This window comes from Polypterus senegalus, chromosome 10, assembly GCF_016835505.1.
Source record: "Polypterus senegalus isolate Bchr_013 chromosome 10, ASM1683550v1, whole genome shotgun sequence".
Taxonomy (NCBI): Eukaryota; Metazoa; Chordata; class Cladistia; order Polypteriformes; family Polypteridae; genus Polypterus; species Polypterus senegalus.
Genome location: NC_053163.1, coordinates 132,804,430 through 132,823,428, shown reverse-complemented (window position 1 = coordinate 132,823,428; position 18,999 = coordinate 132,804,430). Strand labels below are relative to the sequence as shown.

The 18,999-nt window shown below is 40.5% G+C and overlaps 1 protein-coding gene across 1 annotated transcript in view; it reads right to left on the bottom strand.

Annotated features, from left to right (window-relative positions):
• ncanb (neurocan b) overlaps positions 1 to 18,999 on the bottom strand; it is a 135,175-nt gene that overhangs the window by 68,285 nt on the left and 47,891 nt on the right. Inside the window, exon 3 of the mRNA XM_039767704.1 lies at positions 659 to 1,042. Coding sequence (XP_039623638.1) covers positions 659 to 1,042 — 384 coding nt within the window. The remainder of the gene's footprint in view (positions 1 to 658; positions 1,043 to 18,999) is intronic.

Sequence of the window (18,999 nt, the reverse complement as noted above, 5' to 3'; positions counted from 1 at the left end):
TCTTACACAGAGCATCAGTATTGGCAGTCCAGTCCAATTTCTCATCCAGCTGCACTCCCAGATATTTAAAGGTCTGCACCCTCTGCACAGTCACCTCTGATGATGACAGGGTTATCTATAACCTCTATAGGTTATCTTTGCATATACTGTATTTTTCCATCTTTTGTTACCACTGATCCTACATATTTAAATGTGTATATTGCCTGAAGGCTAACTTCTGAACCCAGATCATCTTTAAGCCTCATATTTACTGCCTTCTTCCTATTTATCTTCAACCCAGCACTTTCCAAAGCCCTTCTCCATTCTTCCCACTTCCTTTCCACATCCTATTTTCTGGTGCTACACAACAAATTGTCATCAGGAAAAAACATGCACCAGGGAGACTGGTCTTTTATCCGAAGTCACATCAAAACTCATGATGTTCAGCATGAAGCACTCAGGTCATTATAAAAATTATAATTGACCTCAAAACACTTAAAATCCCTTTTAAAATGCAGACTTTCCAAATGCCTGAGGTTCCACACTCCCATTAATTCCTCTCATCCATCCAAATGGCAGAGTTTGCCATCCTCATACCCCACCTCCCTTAAGCCCAAATCCTTCTGCGACACTCTACACAAGCTTCTGTAGCAGATGAAACTGAAGGCTGTGTACTCACCTTCAACCTCCAAGGGCACCGTATCTTCCTCGTCATCAATACCCACCACCACTTCGCAGCGGTAGATTCCGCTGTCTGAGGTGTGCAGGTTAGTGAGGGCCATGGTGGCGTTGTATCGGTTATCTGGGTAGCCGGGCAGAGTGACTCGCTCCTGGAAGTCCTTTTTGACTTTGATGACATTATCCTTGGCCACGAGCACAGAGATCTCCTTTTTGACCCCTCCTTGTGAAACTATCTTGGTCCACTTGATGCGCGGTGGCTCTCGTGAGGGGCTTGGCCTCAAAGTGAAGATGCATGGAAGGAAAGTGGTCTCTGCAAGGCCTGCATGCACCGTCTGGTGTGTCACTCTTTTCATGTTGACCAGTTTCACTCCTCCTGTATTACCTAAAGGGCAAAATAGAGGAAAGTGAACATCCATCCACCATTGGGAATGATCATGAGAGCCTAAGAGGAGGTGAAATGGTAAAGACACATAGTGGAAAATCATAACACAGCATAGCTTACTATCACTGCCATGTGTGAATTCACAATAATAATAATAATAATCATAATCATCATCATCATCATCATCATCATCATCATCAATCACATAGTTTCTGGATGCTATTCACTGGTCTTAAAGGAATATCTTATCGGCACTTATATGCAATGTCACTGGGTGTTGTGCCAACAGCTAGGTGTTTTGACAGTTGACAAGTGGAGTGGTACATATAGTGCTCCCATATAAAAGACATGGTCATTGAAAATGGAGACTGATTTTTCAAGTGGGACAAGATCATTCCCTCAGCCCATACCATAACCTCCAATAGGCTGGATATTGTGTTGAATAACAAAAAGAGCAAGTTGTGCTTCTTCTTCGATGTGACAATCCTGAATGACAACAACATTCCGAGCAAGAAGACCGAGCAGATCTAGCTCAAGTATAAAGACCTTGAGATCAAAGTTAGACCCATGTGGAACACAAGGGCAAGAGTGGCTCTAGTAGCTGTAGGCATAATGGGAACCACCAAGGCCAGGTTGTAAGAGAAGCTGGACAAACTCCCGTGTAGAGTCAGGGTGAAAGAGATTCAGAAGGTCACACTCCTCAACACGGCTTCCATTCTTAGCAGATCAACAAGCTGAATTCAAAGCCTGAGAAGTCTTGCTGATCCCTGCACATGTGTGCTTCAGTGAGCTGAGAGGAGGACGGTAATAATAATAATAATAATAATAATGAATTACATTTACATAGTGCTTTTCTAGTTACTCAAAGCACTTTATATAGACAGTGGGGAGCCACTTTGACTGCCACCAATGTGTAGCATCCACCTAAGTCAGGGGTGTCCAGCTCCGGTCCTGGCTTCTGCAGTGGCTTGAGGTTTTCATTCTATTCCTTTTCCTAATTAGTGACCAGTTTTCACTGCTAATTAACTTAGTTTCCCTTCATTTTAATAGCCCTTTTCTAAGGCTTCAGACCTCTGAATCGATTCTTTTCTTCATTTAATTGCAGCCAAACAGAAATGAGAGGTGAAGCGAACCAACAGATGACCAACTAAATCTGGGCTGCAAACCCCAACCAATTTCAATCCAGCCAGTTTCTTCATGAGAAGGAGATTCTTGCTGTTAATTAAACCCATTATTTAACTCCATGGCTTGTTCCTGCTCTTATTCTGCCACAGCAGACATTTCCAAAACTTAATTTCCTGTTTTTTTTAAGGACACTGTCAAAATGATTTGGTGACTTAAGCAGATCAACCTTACTAAGACCTTCACCTTTCTTTATTTACAGATAATATAGTAAGCTCATTATGTGGCGGCTTGTTTTGTGTCTCATTATTGTTTGGCTGCTAATTAAAGAAGCAGAATCAACTAAGGCATCTGAGTCAAGTTAATTAAGACTAAGACAAAGGAATTTAATTAGCAGCAAAAACTGGTCACTAATTAAGAAGATGTTTAGACCGAAAACCTGCAGCCACTGCAGCCCTCCAGTACTGGAGTTGGACATCTGTGACCTAGATGAGCAGCCATTCTGGCACCAATACACACCAGTACATTCATCACAGCTAACTAATAGGTAGGGAAGGGGTGAGAAAGACAGTTAGCTAATAAGGGACAGGGGATGATTAGGGGGCCAGTACCAGGCTAAGCCGTGATAGTCAATTTAAATAGGACATCAGGAAATGGCCTACTGTTTTCAAAAGATGCCCTGGGGACTTTTATGACCACAGTGAGTCAGCTGGGGACTTTTATATTGTGGCCTCCCCAAACCCGACACAGACAGACACAGGCACAAGTTCAGCACAACACGCGGCTTTATTTGGGAAATTCCTGTCTGTAAGAGTTTCCCACAGCACAAACACAAGTACAAATAAACAGACAGCAATGTCTTTTTCTTCTTCTTTTTCTTTCTCTCTCTCTCTCGCTCTGCCTCCACTCCTCCCAGCAAGCTTTGTCCTCTTCCTCCTGACTCTGACTCTCAAAGCTGGGGCAACTAGCTCCTTTTATGCAGCATGCGAGAGTACTCCAGTATCCCATTTCTGGGTGAGGTGGGAGCCTGACAAATTAAGGTTCAGCAGTTCCTACAGCCACCCCTGGAGACACCCACGGAACGCAACAGGGCTGAGTTGGCAAACTCCAAGTCCCATGATGCCCATTGCAACCCAGGATGGCCTTACCATTCAGCAATGCTATGGGGGGGATACTGCCATGTGCATGGCCTCTCCCCTGGTCATTCAAGTATAAAGGTGCCCCGGCAGGGTAAGGGTCAACCACAACATCTAATCTGAAGGACGGAAGGGCCAAACATTCATTTAATCTTTCTTGAAAATGCTCATCACTCTTTTATGATTCATCTGTTCTCAAAAAGGTAAATAAAACAGAGTGGAGGTCTGCAGGTTAGCAGGATTCATGTGGGTCAGACAACAATGGGTTAGACAGTGATCTACTGAAATCTGCTGGGTTGAGTTGCAAAATACAAAAACCAAAAATCATCAGCGGCAAAAGTGTTAAAATTCAGAACACCATTGTTGAAGTGGCATGGTGTCCCCCCAGGTAGTGGTCTTGCCTCACAGATCCATCATACATGTTGGGTTTCTACCCCATGCCCAGAGCTTGTCTCTGTGGCTGTTCTGTTTTCTCCCTGTGTCTATGTGGGGCTTTCAGTGCCTACATCTGTTTTTCTGACTGAGTTTGAGTGTGTGTGAGCTTAAGTGCTTCCTGTTGCCCAGTCCATGGCTGCTTTTGGCTTTACATCTTACACTCCTGGGAGAGGCTTCAGCCTTTTACTACTGAGAACTGGATGAAAAAAGTTTAAAAATGAGTTTTCAGATATAAACTCCATCATCTGTGAATATCAGGCCTCTGTGGTTAAAGCCGTAGAGACTACTGATTAAAGAATCAGCTTTCACAAAGGAAAACTACAAATGGTGCAGTCTAACCAAATCATATACTTATGAATTATAATGCAAGGCACAGAAAGATGACAAGGATGTGTGAAGCATGTGCACTTAGGGAGCATCTTCAAAGCGCCCAAAAGGAAAGCAATACCACTCCGAGCAGAGAGGGGCCACTGTTATCAATTCCATCTCCTTTTCCATTCATAGTTCAGACAACCCAATAGACTCAAGCTACAGATCTCCAGAGCTCCACTCCATTCAGGAGGCTGTTGCTTTACATTATATGTCAGTGATAACACCTGGCTACACTATGGTTAAGATTAGGGTTGGGGGTGGGTTTTCTGACTCAAGTCAAGTGAACCACATGACAGAAACCTACCATCCAATTGGCTGAATTGCTGAGCTGTGGAGGTCTGCAGCAGAGTCCATCTCTGACAACAAGTGACTCAGAATCCACTTCTGCCACGAAGCCCCACCCCTTCTGAGTCAGCACTGTAAAAAATTCAAAGACGCCAGAAGGGGGCGTTCACTTGAGGACCAGCTATTCAGGTGCAAAGATCGATTTCTTATCTCTTCATTTCCTGGACTGGCTGAATGGCAACTGCTTTGCACCAATTTTATGCATTTTTCTTTACTCCTTACCCCAACTCTTTTTACATTCCTGGTTTTGTTTTTCAGATCACAGATGTGCGGTGCCAAGACATGGCAGGATCAGCTTCCTTGAGAAAAATTTTGATCTAACCATGGATGGAGTTTGACATTTAGGGTTAGACAAATTTTTAGGCTCAACTATACAAATTCAATATTTTCATTGTCAGGTAAATTGCTCGTAATTTAATTTACAATATGAAGTACGTCTAACTTATATTAACACATTTAAAGCTCTGAAATTACAAAAAAAGGCAGAAGTGCCAATTAGAATTTTTAAGTGATAGAAAAAGCTGCTTTTTAAAGTTGGTCTATGTAGTTTAATTGTGACAAAATACACATTTTCATTTTATGAAGCTGGAAAATGTACACATAGTGTGACATTTGAGTGCAATCAGTTAACAAGTTTGAAAGTTGGAGCGTTTTTGGTTAATTAGTTGCTTCATCAAAGAGACAAGTATGCTATATATTTTTTTTATTTAATATTTTGACACGGGTGAGTGTGGAGTGTGGTGCAGATTTGCTCAGACCGCCACACCGCTGTTTGTACAGGTAGGTATGAGCACCAGGCACACACACACTACTGCTTCAATCTCTTGTCCTGAATCGCACTGTTTTGCTGACAGAAGCGGCTATTGGAAGTTGAAATGTACACGTGTGAATGGGGGGCAGTCAAGGGGCCTGACTAAATGTGTTCTTATGCCAGATGAAGGTTTGGCAGTAACACCTTTAATCCTTCCTCTGAAGATCCTGAGAAGGAAAACTTGCCCAACCTCCCTTCCAGTTCCTCCGCTGACCCCACTTCCAGGTACAGCCCAACAGACCTCCGATCTAGTCCTGCTCCTGACCTCACTTCCGGGTGCAGCACACAAGACCCGCCTCTTCCTCTCTGCCAGCTATAAAGCCACCATACCCTCTGTATCAAATCAGTCTTGCCTTAGACTCAATCTAAGAAGACTACTTTGGCTCTGTATTATTGCCTAAAAATATTGTTAATTTTCTCAAACATACGGGGTGGATCCCCAGACTTTTAACTTGCTTGTTGTTGTCTCATTAAAACATTTAAAAGAGCAAACTATTAGAGGCAAAATATACAAGTCATGCTAAATCTGTACATGAAATTGTGCAGAATATTTCTGTACCTGTTTTAAGGATAGGCAACATGCAAGAGAGAGTTGCTTTGGGAAGAACACAAAATGGTAGCCACTGATCCACCCACCTTGTAAATCCAGGACAGGGGGCAGCTGGAGCCTATTCCAGCAAGCAATGTGATCAGGCAGGAATGACAGGGAGCCACCTCATCGCAGGGTGAGCACACATCACAGGACAATTTAGCATTCCCAATTCACCTAACCTGCAGGTCTTTGGACTGTGGGAGCAAACCGGAGCAAACCCACGTGGACCCACATGCAAACTCCATGTAGGAAGCACTCGAGGTCTGACCCCCAGAGTCCTTACTACAAGACATCAGCACTACTGCTGCATCACCATGTGTCTAATGTGTTGATGATTAAACATACTTACATTAACTGTGGTCTTACCCTTTATTTAAGATTTATTTCAGTAACCTAATGAACCCACTTGGGGGTCACTCTTGGACACCCCTTAAATTCCACCAATGGATCTAACAATATTAAGCACCCGGCCACAAAGTATGCCTCTGTCATTTAGACTCCCTGAGCCACCTCACACATTGATTTTTAAAGATGCAGAACATATGGGGGGGCATAAGGGGTGGTCTGAAACATGATCAAACTCCAAAGAGTAAAGTTGCAAAATAAAGCAATCTGACAGGATTAGCCTCCCCACAACCTAAAAGGAGATTTTTAAAGGATCAGGTTATCGCAGATTAGATTACCGACAACAAAACACTCATGTTATAAAATTTCAGTGAGTTAACTTTCAGGCAGACACAATGAGTTAAGTTCATTTTGGACCAAAATGTGACAAAGGAGAAGTCAAAGGGTAAACCTGCTCTAATTTCAGAAACGGGCAGGAGAAGATTGTGAGGTGATAGGACTAGGAGGTCTTGGATTTGACAAGGCTACTGAAGACAAAGCTGGACCATATGCAAGATTTTATGACTCATAAAATTGAAATATTGACAAGACTGCTGTGGGTTTAGTGTAGGAGAAGAAGACCAGGCCGTCTTAACAGCATCATAGGCCCCCGGGCAAAGTAATACACTGGAGACCCTGTTTTGACAGCAAAACAGAAACACACATCGCATCAGAAACATCGTGGACCCCTATGCTCCTGCAGCCCCCGGCCATTGTGTCCATACATTAAGATGGCCCTGCCTGTAGAACATTTTTTAAATGGAGGACCGGCACACCAACATTAGTAGTGCAGCTGAATTTAAAGTATGCAGCTGTCTGGTTGTACAATAGCAGACATGGCTGTCATTAACTAACCTGTTCAGCGCCAGTTTAAATGGGTGATCAAATCCAATGAAATAAATGAAATTAATTACTGAAATGATATTCTGCATCATTTACATTACACAATTAATGTTCATTGTAAGTTGAATTCACATTAGCATCAGATTGTTATTGCACTCAATTATAGATTTAATTATGAATGCTAAATAAAACATTCAAAGGTGCACTGTAATAAAAAATAAACCACATTTAATTTCATTTATATTTTGTTTCTATCAGACAACATGCATGGTTTATTCTCCTCATTAGTACAATATTCCATTGTTTTAGTTCTAATCTCCTGTTTGGGTATTTAGGCATATTTATTATAAAAACATTTTCTTGTCATTCAATATATAGTGTTAGCGCAGTGAAAAAGTATTTGCCCCCTTCTCGATTTCCTGTAGTTTTGATTATTTGATTTATTTAACATAACACAAAAAAACAACCTGAGCAAACAAAACACCCAGTTCTTAAAATGATCATTTAATGTATTGAAGAAAAAAGGTTTACCAAAACCTCTGTCACTGATGTGAAAAAGTAATTGCCCCCCAAACTTCAATACTTAGCAGTAACAACTGTAATCAAACCCTTCCAGTTACAGGGGATCAGTCTTTGGAATTTTTGTGGGGACATTTTGGCTTTATTGTCATACCATCCATATACCATATTGCAGCATACAGTGGGATAAAATAACATTCTGCAGTGCAAAATATAGCTGAACACAGGACAAGTGCAAGACAGGTAAAGAACTGTGCTATACTGCAATAGATAAATAAAACATTAAAAAAGTCAGTCAGTCATTCTCCAACCCGCTATATCCTAACACAGGGTCACGGGGGTCTGCTGGAGCCAATCTCAGCCAACACAGGGCGCAAGGCAGGAACAAAGCTCCAGCCCACCGCAGGACACACACACACACCCCCACACACCAAGTACACATTAGGGACAATTTACGATTGCCAATCCACCTAACCTGCATGTCTTTAGACTGTGGGAGCAAACCCAAGCAGACATGGGGAGAACATACAAACTCCATGCAGGGAGGACACGGGAAGCGAACCTGGGTCTCCTAACTGCGAGGCAGCAGCGATACCACTGCGCAACCATGCCGGCACATTAAAAAGTAAATAGTAATAATATGAAATTTGAAAAATAAATTATTATTAAAATAATAACAGTAAAACTAATAATAAATGGCAACACTAGTGATAAATGTAACAAATGTACTGCATATCATTTCGCTACTAGGGACAGATCTTCCCAGCCTTCCCTACAGAGTTGTTTCAGTTCAGCCACATTAGGGGGTTTTTGACTATGAAGTGCCCATGGAAGGTGCCCGCCACAACATCTCAATGGGGTTCAGGTCAGGAATTTGACTAGGCCAATTAATTTGTTTTTTAGCCCTTCAGAGGTGGGCTCACTCTTGTGTTTCGGATTTCTGCTGCATAACCCAATTGTGCTTGAGCTTCATTCAGATCACAGGCTGATGACCAGACAGTCTCCTTAAGTTCTTTCTGTTAGAGAGCTGAATTTGTGCTTCACTCAATGACGGCAACTCACACTAGGCCATGAAGTAGCAAAACATTTCCACACCATCACACTACCACCCCCATGTTTGACTGTGCGCATGATGTTCTTATTGTGGAAAGCTGTGTTAGTTATACGACAGATGTAACGAGACCCCTGTGTTGGAAAATGTTCCACTTTTAATTCATCAGTCCACAGAACATTATCCCAAAAACTTTTGAGGACAAATGTTAGTTGCCCCTTTACGTTCCTCTTGCTTAGCAGTGGTTTTTGCCTTGCAACTCTTCCATGGATGCTGTTTTTGCCCAGTCTTTCTAATAGTGGAATTATGAACACTGATGTTAACTGAGCCGAGAGAGGTCTGTAGTTCTTTTGATGTTCGTTTTTGACTTCCCAGATGAGTTTTCCATGCACTCTTGGAGGTGCTTTGCTAGGCCGGCCACTTTGGGGCAGATTTACCACTATTCCACGTTTTCCCCTTTTGGAGATGATGGATCTCACGGTAGTTCTCTGGAATGCCAGGGTTTTAGAAATTGCTTTATAACCCTTTCCTGACTGAAATATTTCAGTAATTTTCTTTCTCACGTTTTTCAGAATGCCATCTAAATGAGGAATGATGTGCTGCTTGTTGAGACCTTTTAGCTAACTGTTGCTGGAAAGGTTCTGTTGAAGTGATGTTTACCTTCAATGGCACTGGCAACAACTGAGCCTGGTGCGGTGTTTTAGTCTAACTGAATTTAAATTTGGCTCATTGATTGATGGAGTGATTACTTTTTCACACTGGTAATACAGGTGTTGGTGAAATTATTTCCTTGCAATAAATCAAATGATTATTTAAAAACTGAGCATTGTGTTTACTCAGGTTGTCTTTTGTATGGTATGGAATTTAGTTGTTGATGAGAAACAACTGAACAAGCAACAATACGGGAAATCTGGAAGAGGGCAAATATTTTTTCACAGCACAGTAAATGTATGCAAAATGGAACAAGCTCACAGATTCACAGGATGTTAAAAAAATAGCCGCTTACTAATAGTTAATCTACAATATAGAATAAGCAGGAATGTTAACACAAATAAGAATATTGAAAAATAAAACACAAAGCAATTATTTAGTGTAGAAAAAGGCAATCTATTAACAAAAAAATATACAATTCTAATAATCATGCTGTTGATATATATAGAAGTCGGGAGGCAGCTAAAGGGCTCAAATGAGGGTAATTCCATGCCAGACCAGGGGGTGGCAGAGTGCACTAACTCTTTCTCTCTTTCCTCTGCAGACCAGTTACAGGAAATTCCCGCCTGGCCCCGATGACATCACTTCCGGTTCAGGGGCCAATGACATCACTTCTAGTTCAGGGCCCCGATAACATCACATCCAGTCCCTGGGCCTGATTACCTCATTTCCGGTTCCGAGTCAGCTGACCTCCCTTCCTCTGCCTGACCATCCACTCAGTTCTGTTTTGGACTCAAATCTGTATAAACCTGCATCTAATTGCCTACTTTGCAGCCTGATTCCAAGTGTACGGGTGGCTGCCCCAAACCTTTTCTGTGGCATTTGTTTGTTTATTTGACAAAGTACATGCCTATTTTATTAGAAAAAGAAACTTATTTTTGTGGATTTTGATGTGGATAATTGTGGATTGATTTATTTAACTCTTACAGGGCTCCCATTGCATTTCATTATTAGTTGTTAGTTGTCAGCATGCGCTCCTTTTCTCTTATGTAAAATTGGCTTGATTGTCTAAAAATGTCTAATTTTTAGGCCAGTCCATTTATCATTTATTGCATAACGGCAGCCTCTAGCCAACATTCTGAAGCAGGATATAAACAGGCTACTGCTGGTAAGAAGACCGTACATCTACCTACTCGTAACAGGCTTGGCTTTGTTACACCTCTGTGCAATTACATTCTGTGAGCTAATCCCCCAGCCCCGGACAAGGGTAGGTCATAAAATGGCAGGCTAGCCTGAGATGAGAGGGCAGTCTGGCTGGATAGAATGGCACTGAGTCGTGCTGAAACATGGACATGTATGAAACACGGAGTCGCTTATTCTTTTCTGAGGCTGATTAGGATCGGACACTGAATCCGGAGGGTCACTCTGCATAATGACGCCTCATTGGATCATGACGCGTGACAGGAACTGGTCTCATTTCTCCATCTTGTGAAAACCGACTCCCTTTCGGCAGCCATATTGAGACAGGTAGGCTGCTTGGCCTTATGCAGATGCTGACCAGAAAGAATTGAGATTAACTTCAAGCTTACATGCTGCCTGAAACTCCATAACTAGCACTATCAGGTTGTAACACCACATTCTATTTGCTTTCTATGTCACAAGCTATAATAAAACATATCTGTAATACATAATTAAAAGTGCAACTCTTTCTCCTGCCTGATCTTTTACTCTATTCAGTAGCCTGTGGTTATAGAATGAAAGCGACAAGGGGGAAATGCTGAACTGCAGTACCTGACAGTGTGTTAGGAGTAAGAGAATGGAGACATTTTATAAAGGTCCATGTAATTAAGGGGATAATAATATAGGGGAAAATAGGGTCACCCTAGGACCCTGCCACAACAAAGCAATCTCAGAAAATGGCACTGTTAGGCAGCAGGATACCGAAATCACACGGGGGAATGAGGCTGGAAAATACAATGAATGTTATAAGGTATGCTGGACAGATTAGACTCCTGGAAGATAAAGAAACTACTGAAACTGAACAGAATTTGACTTCTGAAATATACAGTGCACCCCATAATATCTGAGACAAATACACATGTTTCTTTGATTTACCCCTCTGCTCCACAGTTTAAACTTACAAATCAAACAATTCAGACTTCAATTACAGTGCACATTGCAGACTTTCATTTAATATGCTTTGCACATGTAAAGAAGAAAGAACACACTGGTGAGCTCAGTAATCATAAAGGGACTGGTAGGCCAAGGAAGACCACCACTGTGATGACAGAAGAATCCTCACCATGGCAAAGAAAAAGCCCCAGACACCTGTCTGACAGACCAGAAACAGTCTTCAGGAGGCAGATGGGAATGTGTCTGAGACGACTATCAACAGAAGACTTCATGAACAGAAATACAGAGGCCACAATCCAAACTACTGGACTGCCAGATTACAGTTTGAGAAATATTACTTCTGAGACCCTGCAGAATTCTAGAGAAAGGCCATGTGGACAGATGAGACACAGATGAAAATGCATTAGAGTGATATAGAGAGCAAGGAGTGGAGACAAAAAGATGCAAAGCAGACCACCTCATCTGTTAAACATGGTTATGGCTTGGACATGCATGGCTGCCACAGTTACTGGCACATTCATCTTCATTGAGGTGTATAGTAAGATCCGATCTGCTCAAGTTCCAGTAAATGCCTCCAAACTCACTTGATGGTCCTTCATCCTACAACAAGATAATAACCCCAAGGCAGTCGCCTCATTTAAATCCAATTGAGCAGGACTTCCATATGCTGAAGAGAAAACTTAAGGAGATAAACTGCAACAAGCAGGAGGTGAAGATGGCTGCATTAGTGGCTTGGCAGAGCATCACCAGAGAAGATCCTCAGCACCTGCTGATATCTATAAATCAATCACAGACGTCAAGCAGCCATTGCATGCAAATGCCCTTAAATGAAAGTCTACAATCTTCATGTCTGAATTGTTTGATTTGTAATTTTAAACTGTGGAGCAGTGGGTTAAATCAAGGAAAAATGTATCTTTGTCCCAGACATTATGGAGGGCACTGTAGCCACAAGAAAGCTTGATCTGAAAGAATGCTTAGATGTAGCAGGATCAGCCTCAGAAGGTAAAGCTGCAAGCTGTTGAAGATTAAGCTTCTGTCAATAAAACACAAGAAATTGCAATTCAAAAATGTGAAATGTTTAGAAAAATGTAAAAAACAGAGATTACTGTATATTAGATTACAAACCCTGATGGGGTAGACCTCTCATACTTTAGTCTGTGCTCTGATTTTGAAAATTCCTTTGCCTTACCTGTCTACTGTGTGACAACAAAAAAGAGGAGACCACAGAAAGTGATGGATGAACTCCTTGAACAGTGAAACTGCAGGACACAGGATCTGACTGTGGACAAACAGCATACTATTGATGTCTGACAGAATCAGAATACCGTGGGAAAAGCTGCAGGATTGCAATGTCTGACAGGAAGCAGATTTCATTTGATAAGTAACGGAGGGAATAAGATCAGACAGAATGAGACCACTAGGCGGTAAAACAGTAGGCTAATGAGATCTAAGAGGACTGTATGAAGATTGAGTGTCAGACTGCAGAAGACTGAAATTTGACTGGGTCAGACTAGTAAAAGACAAATACCCTAAAATAATAATAATAATAATAATAATAATAATAATAATAATAATACATTTCATTTATATAGTGCCTTTCCAAAATCTAGCAGGATCAGTCTGTAGTAGGAAAAAGAGGTTTGAAGGTTTTAACCTCCAATAGGTAAAAGGCCTGAGATCTATCAGCATCAGTCTTCAAAGGGTGAAACAGCAAGACGATGAGCTCAAAGAGGATTAGTGCCTACCCTACAAGCCACCACTTCCGTCAAAGTCTTTGCAATTGGACCAGTGAAAGCTCAGGAAGAAGTTTTAAATATAAGTCTCTGACTGATTTGAAAGCAAATCTATCTGTGCATAATAAACCCAGCAGAGCCTACTGGAGTCCTGAAGAGCAGTTTTATTCGCGTTCCGTTCCTATGAGCACGGAACCTTATTAACTGGTATGGCGCTCAATAAAACATGATAACGCTTGCAGGCCGTGCTGCCGAGACAGAGCGCCAGGCTTCGCAGCAATACACTCAGAATCTGGGTGCTCAGCTGAAGATTGAAGAAAATGCCTGTGAAACGTCTTGCCTAGAAAGCAATAAAAATGCAAACAAATTGCGTCTGCATCCTGAGGCTGGCTGCTGGGATGGGATGTTGGAGGGTGAATGTGAATCTAGTAGAATTTTCGGGATGTCAGCTGGATGTCAGATACAATATTGTTTTTCTTACCCATCTTTGAAGTATTATTTTATTTGGATGACAATGCTGCAGATTAATCCACCTTTTTAATTCACATTGGATCAATTTGTGTTCAGGCTGTTAACCTGTTTTCATCTTATCACCCATTCCCATTCCTTCACATTATAAACTTCTTTTTTGTTAAATTAAAAATCTGCTCAATCTGCCTCATCACGCTGTAGTCTTTACTGCCTCCTGGTGTGGAAACTAAGCGTCTTGGTTCTAAACACACTCTCATTCTTTGACAAATGGAAGCTCGCAGCCCAGACCACGACCTTCATCTCAGCAGTATTGGCTTCAGTGGTGCTGAGGCTCATTCATTATTCAAATGTGTGGCCACTGCTTCCGCCCAGCAGGGACAATTAGCGACGATTATCACAGGGAAAGTGATGCATCCCTGCTCGAGTCCTTCTGTGACCTCCGCAGATGTGCGCTAAATATTCATGCCGGATGAACCGCTGTTGTGGGAGACGTTTTTCAGCCTGAGCTTCCCTGATCTTATCATTATTCCCTGGCAATGAAAACATGACAGAATTGGACAGAATTAAAGTCAGAAGCACTCAAGGTGGGATGTGGTGCCCAATAGGAGTCAGCATGCATAAAGTAAATAAACGTATATGAATAATAAGGAATGTCAAAAGTGTGAGATGCATTAACACAGGCAGCCTGGGATGACCAAGCAGGCCTTTATGAGGTCTCTTTGGATGAGCAAATGGGTTTGAGGTATATCATTTTTTAGAAGCTTGGATATTGCTCCCCAATGCAAGATATGGAATCTACTACTTGTACAGAAGAGGGCAAGGCAGAGGTACTAAGTAAAGTAAAGTAAAGTAAAGACATTTTAGAGCTGATCAACTTCTGAAGGGGTAATAATCAAGACCTAAATGCAGCAATCTCAGACTCCAAATGGTATAACAACAAATGGCACTATGTTATGACAACTTGCTAGGAAATTTGGACAATGTGGGGATCAGATTCAAGTTCTGACAAGTAAGCTTCAGAACATCATTGCAATTTGATGGGATCAGCCCCAGAGTTTCAGTGCAGAAGACGGATATTGGGCATGACAAGGTTATTGTTGATTTATTTACAGTAGAAGTCACAGTGACATAATGGCAGAATTCTTGCACCCCCTGTAATAATGGAAGTGGGGTTACCTACTTGAAGAAGCATTTAGAGTAGAACACCAATTTAACTTTTCTATTGTAATGAAGGGCAATAAAGATCATAAAGGTTTGAGGCAACCTGTGGTAATTCCTGTATAATTAAAAAATAAAACAACATAATTTAGTGAAACACATGATAACATTTTTTCAGAGCTATCCTAAGCTACATTGACTCCATAATGGCGGATGTGTGTGTGAGGTGGTTTTAAGTGCATGGGAACTGGAAATTATGTCACTTAGCAGCCCTCGGCTGATCGCAAGATCTGCAAGTAGAATGAGAGTTGACGTATTAGGTGATAGTGCCAAGCCTCAGCATAAAGTGGTCCTGAAGTTGTCTCCCAAATGTGACACCATATTTAGGATTTTCACACATTTTAAGTTTTTTCGGATGCTGTTGTTGACATAAAAATACTCTTGTCTGAAGAGGTGCAGTACTTTAAATGTAAATGCTCTGTCATTTTCAAGTCAAAGTTATTTCTTCACAAACATGGTATATATGCATTTACCATGCAAAATTCTATTCTAAAGTTAAGCATTTTCTACAAATTTTTCTTCCCCAACTTGACACATTAAAATGTAGGGCACAGAACTCCACTAGAAAACAAAAGCTTAAAAAGCGGCAAAAGTTTTGATAAATATTTAAATATGCTTTCTGTGCTGCTCATGCTTCTTTGTCTCATCAAAAGAGATCTGAAAATAATCATTTTATTGTATATTCCTAGTGCTATTTTTCTTGAGGTAAGGATATATTTTCTATTCACATAAATAAGGAAGTAAATGAAAACAAAACCAACTGCATGGCAAAAAAGGTTTACTGTGATTTGGTCTTTTGAAAGGAAACCACGCACTGGAAGCGTAAAAGGTTGTTGTACAGAAAGACTTAAGTGCTGAGCTATCGTGCACTTTGGGTTTTCTTTAAAAATGCAGAACTTCATAATATTGACATTTTTGTTGCTGAAAAATGACATTTATAAACTATTTTATAATGTGTGTGTAATTGAAAGATGTGGATCAATATTCGACAACTGTCTTGGCTTGTAAAATGGACATATTTGGTAAGTTTTAAAGCCTTTCCTTTGTGCCCAATAGACTACAACGTAAAGCGCTAGTGTGGGTGTGATGTTTACTAATTTATATAAAGCACTTTCATGCGACTAATGCACGTATAGCATGTTAATGAAGAAATAACTTTGACTTGATTACTGAATATACTGAACTTATCCTTTAATGCTACATTCGTGTTGTAGCTGGAAATGACTCTCTGCTGATTTTTGCCTCGTTTCCGTTTTTGTTTTTTTTTGACTGCTCACATGCATTTTGGGACTGATCCAAATCTGTCTATCCTGATTGTGCCACACATGCACAAAATGAATAAAATAGACAGAATCAAACTAAAAGATGGTGGTTGCTGCTCTACTTCACATTGACTTTCCAGTATAGGACGTATGTGAATTTGTGATGGAAGGAAGAGAATCAAGAAACAAACAATCAGCGCTGGATGCAAAACAATCGACAGCAGTATAAATACTTTTTGAAAAGCTTTCACTTCATGATGTTTTTTTGCTAATCATACTTTTCTAAAAATCCAGTTGTCAATATTTTCTATATTTCAGACTTTTTTTTCCACTACCATCTCCCGTATTTCAAACTCATTTACCTCTCAGCTGAAGTCACACACTTTTCAAACAAGCGTTTAGAGTCTAAATTATACCCGAGTTGTGCAGTTTAGAGAACAGCTGCACTGTTAACATATAACAGACCTCAATGTTATTATTTATGTATTTTCATTCAAATTCTTCATATCCTGATTTCTACTTGGTCTGGACTATTAGGCTGTTCGGCACATTATTATAAATAATCTCATGGTCATCTGCAGTGGGAAGACGAGAATAAGGAGGACAAGCAGAAGAAGCCTTTTCTGTCACACTTGCTGCAATAATGTATAATAATCTGCTCTGTTTATGACATGGGCAGCATTTCACAAGTTCCTCCTTCCACTGATGCTTTTAGCACAGATGTTGTCTTTGGTAGTTTGGCCAATTGCATGATTTGGGTAGCGCTTCGCTATTTTCTTTTTATTATCAGGATGGAGCTCTTTGTTGTCTACTAGCTAACGTAAGCAGATTTTTTTGCATTCGCCCATCTGTTGTCTGTAATGTCATGTGAAGCGACACACCAGTTTTTTACAGTTTCATTTAGCCTAAAAATGTACAAAATATATTCTTTTTTTCTTGGAATTAAATATTTTTTTTTTGTGGCTGGCTTTGTGAAGGTCTGATGAAGAGACCCTTTGGGTCTGGAGGCCTTCCCCCTCTCAGGGAGTGCCTGCTACGCCAGTGCACTTGAAGTACCATATTGACTACAGCTGCTCCCTGTTATGAACCTTAGTATGGTGTCTTGAGGAACAATTTGTACTGATTATTTCATATATAAAATTAATAATTCCCTCTGTTATTATTTTAATGGTTTCAATGTTAATGTCATCACAGCATCATTTTGAGACTGAGGCTGAGATTGTGTATATTGTCACCTATTGCTAGTCACGTATTTTGACAGCAGCACTGCACGTGAGACACGATTGCTGGCACTTTTTGAGAAGGTGTTGCTGTACTGTTACAGTGCAAGATTTTGGATAAATTTAAAACAAATTATTTGTGAATTCTTTGTTAGACAGTCACAACTTGACTTTGTTTTTCCACCCACATTTTTGCGTACTTATTTATGGTTTGATGTTCAGCTTCTTTTGACATCCTGCAGTGGCTGCAGTGAAGTAGAAGAATTGCTGTTACTCTCTGTTGTTCTGGCATCATCATCCTCCTTCTACATATATTATGTTCTAGACACAATGCCAACATTACAATTTCTTCAGAGACAGGTAGAAGGTGAGTTCCACTTTGAGGGTTGAAAGTGAGCCGATGTGCAGAAGCTACTATATTTTAGAGAAGTCTTCCCTGTGGAAGTGCTAAAGGACAGATGTTTTTCTAAATATGGTAGTGGAGTGAACCGGTAAGAATGTCAGTACTCCTACAGACAGAATAAGGACTGTTGTGATTTGGGATTTTGCATATAACTTGATAAATGTTTAGTATGTCTTTATTTATAATTTAGGCAAACCAATGTAATTTAGTGGTACTTTGGTGAGAGGTGGTCGTGTTTGCCCCCAATCCCCCACCCCCCCAATTTTAAGACTGTCTCTTTGTAATTTTATGACAGGATTTGGGGGGATGTGTCTTAAACCAGTTTGATGAGTATTTCTCTGCTAAAGTCTTTGAACCCCCTGCAAGGAAGCCAGGATGTTTAACATATGGTTTTGGGGCAGGAGATAAGATGTTTTATTTCACCCATTCGTCTGAGGTATGGCTGTCTGGATTGGCCGTAGGGGTTGGACAGAAAACCTATAAATTTTGATTGCTCAACCACATTCTCTCTCTCTAACCAACATATGATGAAGAAGCATCTCTCTTGCTAACCTGTGATGATGAAGACAACACAATGAAGAGCACAGCTCAGCAGCCATATTGAACATGTGGCTGAAAGCTGAGCACCAACGATGCTTTAACTAGAAACATTTTAAGTAACTACAAGTCTGTGTGCCACCTGAATTACACATCACCATTTGATCAGGTTGTATGGTTGCCAATATTTAAATGTACTTTGCATTTTGTTATTATTTATGAATATTATCAGTAATACATTATTTTATGTGTGACTTAACTCCTGTTTGTCTTTTTACTACATCTAATTGCCTGAGGTTATAGATATAGAAGGGAAGGTGCGGATAAGTTATATAGAATAATACCTTATAAACAGTGGTAAGTCTATGAGATTAGGCATTCTAAGGCTACATATTAATAATACAATAGGGGAAAGTAGAGCAATATATATTACTCTACCAGGATAAAACAATTGGTGTAGTCGGCAGGATTTTGGGGTAACCATGTTTTACACCCTGTTTGCAAATACTCTACCAAGATAAAACAGGGGACGTGTGGTCCCCTTCATGCTCTGACGTCCTGACTCAGACCTCTGTCTATTATACCTGTTGTGTTTACAATCAGAGATTTTATCATCTGTTTTGTTGTTGCTTTTGTTATTTATTTTTCATATTTTTTTATGTAGTATCTGTGATGTTTCTTTATTATTTAATATTTATGTGCTCTTTAAAAGTTTGTCT